The sequence below is a fragment of the Lagenorhynchus albirostris genome, chromosome 10 (genome assembly GCF_949774975.1).
Source record: "Lagenorhynchus albirostris chromosome 10, mLagAlb1.1, whole genome shotgun sequence".
Classification (NCBI taxonomy): domain Eukaryota; kingdom Metazoa; phylum Chordata; class Mammalia; order Artiodactyla; family Delphinidae; genus Lagenorhynchus; species Lagenorhynchus albirostris.
The window spans coordinates 63474795-63479026 of NC_083104.1; the positions used below are offsets into that span (position 1 = coordinate 63474795).

At 44.8% G+C, this 4232-nt stretch overlaps 1 protein-coding gene across 1 annotated transcript; it reads left to right on the forward strand.

Moving 5' to 3' along the window:
• The first annotated feature begins 1881 nt into the window (after positions 1-1881).
• LOC132527889 (HLA class II histocompatibility antigen, DP beta 1 chain-like) lies at positions 1882-3896 on the forward strand. Its single transcript, XM_060163914.1, is given in 4 exon segments — positions 1882-1980; positions 2619-2695; positions 2697-2731; positions 3616-3896. Coding segments are annotated over 4 exon segments (492 nt in total).
• Positions 3897-4232: the final 336 nt, after the last annotated feature.

Sequence of the window (4232 nt, forward strand, 5' to 3'; positions counted from 1 at the left end):
TTAAAATATACACACTACTATATATAAAATAGATAAACAACAAGGACCTATTGTATAGCACAGGGAACTATACTCAATATCTTGTAATAACCTATAACATTAGAGAATGTAAAAAAAAGAATATTTATATATAAAACTGAATCGCTTTGCTATACCCCTGAAACTAACACAAAACTGTAAATCAACTATATTTCAATAAAAATTTTTAAAAAGTAGGTCTCCTAGAAGATGGGGCGCCTAGAGTAGGAGGGGCACCCCGGGAGTCTAGAGGTGATCAGAATTCTGGGTGAAATAAAAGGGGTGTCAAAGGAGGTCGGCAGCAGCATAGAGACAATGTGAGGAATAGTTCAGAGTAAATCAGCCCCGTAGGGTACAGCAACCATCCTTGTTCCCTCCACCTCCTGCTCTCGGCTAGGGAAGGATGCAGGGCAGAGCGAACATTCTCAAGACTTACCTCCTGGCAGGTCACAGACTGCAGTATCCGCACCCACATTACGTGTCCGAGATACGTGCTACTAGGGACTTGAAAGTATAGCGAGACCAGGGACAGGCCCTGGAGTCACAAAGAAGTCACCAGAGATGTCCAGCTCTGACACACAGGTATTTATTTGTCTCTGGTATTTCTCAGGAAGGATGCTGTGTAGGAAGAAGTCCCAGAGGAGACCAGGGCTTATCGATCAGTGTGGGGATCACCTTGTCACCATACTTCAAATTTCAACATGTATTAAGTGCTTTCTATATGTCAGGCCCTTTGCAAGGGGCTAAGTGTGAGTGGAATCACAGATGGCCAGGATTTGGAGGAGTCTCTGGAGATGCCCATCATTGGTGCTGAGGAGCACAGAGATTCAAAGGGACTGGAGGTTTAAAGGAGATCTGACCAAAAAAAAAATTAGAATTCCCTGGCGATTCAGAAGTTAGGACTCTGCGCTTTCTCTGCTGTGGCCCTGGGTTCAATCCCTGGTCGGGGAACTAAGATCCCGCAAGCTGTGCATGCAGACAATAAATAAATAAATACATAAAGTAGATCTGATGCTGGGGACTCCCCTCTGTCCCCTTCTGTCACAGAAAGGTTGTCACCTGCAGTAGGACAAACAGTGTGGTTAGGACTCCCCGGTTAGCAGTGCATCCTTCATTCCTTTACACCTGCTCCCTTCTATTTCTCCCCTCACAGGCCCCTAAGAAGATGATGACCTTTCCAGCAGATGAGGACCAGTGAGAAGTCAAGAGATACCTTAAGGAGATGTCATGTCACTCTCTCCATCTCTCTCCACCTGTCCACCTGCTTGTTTTCCTCTTAGACCTGAAGGTTCTCTAGGTTCTCTTTATGATTAATGCTGGAAAGGACCTCAGAGATGATTTAGTTAAATCCTCCATTTATGGGGTAGGAAAACTTTGGACCAGGGGGGTTCTGTGATTTCTCCAAGGTCACATGACTGAGTCCAAGAACATTGTATATTCTATCATTTCACACTGGGAGGTGATGGGTTTAGGGGTAGTCATCAAAATACCTTTACGTCAACAGGAATAACACTGAATTGATGTGTCAATGCCTTGAGAGAGAACTGCACAGAGGCTGGAGGTGAGGTGAGGGGATAGAGAGAAAACACTGAACACAAAGTAGTAATTGTGACTCTGCTCTGGACAGAAGGCAGAGGGAGGTCTCTGAGTTCTCCAATCAGACACTCTGCTGAAGGATGGAGACTTAGGAGAAAAGAGGCAAAAGACCACTATGTGGTCCTGGATGCAGCCACTCGACGTCACAGGGAAAGTGGGCAGAGTCTCTTGGGGGCATGGTAGCCTCTCCCAGCCCAGCTCTGCCCTGTTCTCTACCTTCCACAGAGCTGTACGTGTACAGAGGAGGAGTGACTGCTACTGGGAGTGATGGACCGCTACTGGAAGTGATACCTTTATAACAGAGTGGTGTACATCCAGTTTGACAGTGCCGTGGGGGCATTTGTGGCTGTGACCAAGATGGAGCACATCACTGCATGTTTACAGCAGAGCTTTTTACAATAGCCAAGACTTGGAAGCAACCTAAATGTCCATTGACAGATGAATAGGTAAAGAAGATGTGGTATATATAAAATGGAATATTACTCAGCCGTTAAAAAGAATGAAATAATGCCATTTACAGCAACATGGATGGACCTAGAGATTATCATACTAAGTGAAGTAAGTCAGACAGAGAAAGACAAATACCATTTGATATTGCTTATATGTGGAATCTAAAAATAATGATACAAATGAACTTATTTATAAAATAGAAACAGACTTAGAGAACTAACTTATGGTTACCGGGGGGGAAGGGGGCGGGGAGGGATAGATCAGGAGTTTGGGATTGACATGTACACACTGGTATATTTAAAATAGATAACCAACAAGGACCTACTATATAGAACAAAGGACTCTGCTCAGTACTCTGTAATAACCCAAATGGGAAAAGAATGTGAAAAAGAATAGATACATGTATATGTATAACTGAAAAAAAATAATGGAAAAGAATATGCAAAAGGATATATATGTATAACTAAGTCTCTTTGCTGTACAGCAGAAATTAACACAACATTGTAAATCAACTGTACTTCAATAAAATGTTTTTAAATGTAAAAAAAGAAAACCCTGCCAAGATTTGGAACATCCAGAGGGAGTTCCTGGGACTGAGACAGAGCGCGGTGGACTTGCTGTGCAGACAGACTACACATGGACAACGGTTTCACCCTGAAGCACAGAGGTGAAAGGGTGGGTGGGAGAGAGAAGACCCTGGAAGGGGTGGGCTCGGGCAGCAGAGGAGGGAAGCACTCTCCATCCCATCTCCGAGCTCAGTGGGTCCCAGGCTGGGTGGCCTGAGTCCAGAAGGCTTCACGGTGCATGGGGGCCAGACCAGCATGGGAAAAGGCCAGACCCCCTGCTAATTAAACACACAAAAAATATTGGGTTTGTGGCTCTTGCTACAATTTTCTTTTTTTTTTTGGAGTTGGTGGGAGGTGGGTAGAGGAGACCAGGAAACATACATTAAATGTAGAATGAATCAAGCTACTTCTTTTCTTCTCTTTTTCTAATGAGGATATCAGACCAAGAGATCAAAAGAATGCTATTGGCTGAATATATTCTGATTCTAAGGTCATGTTTGGCAGTATGATACATCCCTTTGAACAAGATAGGAAAATGTCAATTTAGGTAGCTTCACCACTGGTTCAACATTTCTGTTCAAAGAATATTAGTTACCAGACTATACGTTTCTGGTGAAGGTGTTATAGAAAGTATTATAGTGCTGACTTTGGCCCTCTCCTGTTCCTCTCTGCTCTCTCTTTATTGTGTCTGACAAGGCCCTTCTTGGAAAAATTGAATGTTTTACTCTGTTTTTCCTACTCTGTCCCCCATCTTCTGCCTCCAAATAGCTTAATGGATGATATATTCATCTTTAAAATATAAAAGTCAATTTGGCTTAAAAATGGTGAATCACTGTACTGTACAACTGTAACTTATATAATCTTGTACGTTAACCATACTTCAATTTAGATTTTTTTAAAAATGTCAATTTGGCAAGAAAAATCACTCAACGCACTGCATTAGCTATCTCCATGGTCATAACGAGATTCTTTCCCGCACTCCTACTCCAACCTAAAGTGAACGTCTCCCCCTCCAAGAAAGAGCCCTTGCAAGCACACCACCTGCTCGTCTGCCATGTGACTGATTTCTATCCAGGCCACGTGCAAGTCCGCTGGTTCCTGAATGGACAGAAGAAGACAGCTGGGGTTGTGTCCATCCACCTGATCAATGGTGGAGACTGGACCTCCCAGCTCCTGGTGATGCTGGAAATGACCCGTCAGCAGGGAGACGTCTACCCCTGCCACGTGGAGCACCCCAGTCTGGACAGACCTGTCACCGTGAAGTGAGTTACTCCCTTATGACCCTCTGGACTCCAAGCTCTGGGGTCCACTCACTACGCCTCGGGGCCATACCACCCCGTGTTTTTCCTCCTCAACCCCCTGTGGTCTGGGCCAGGACCAAAGGAGAGCTGGTGACCCTAGTGTGCATTTATCCCTGCCCTGGGAAATCCTAAAGACTCTCTCCTTGTTAGAAAACCTCAGAAAGTAACCACCTTCGTAACTGGCCCTCAGACATGGGAACCAGCCTCTCCCCGCCGGTCTCCCTTCAGCCCCTGAAGCTGGGACCTGACGGGCTGACATTGGCTCCTGTGGAAGTCTCCACTCCAAGATCCAGAACTTTGG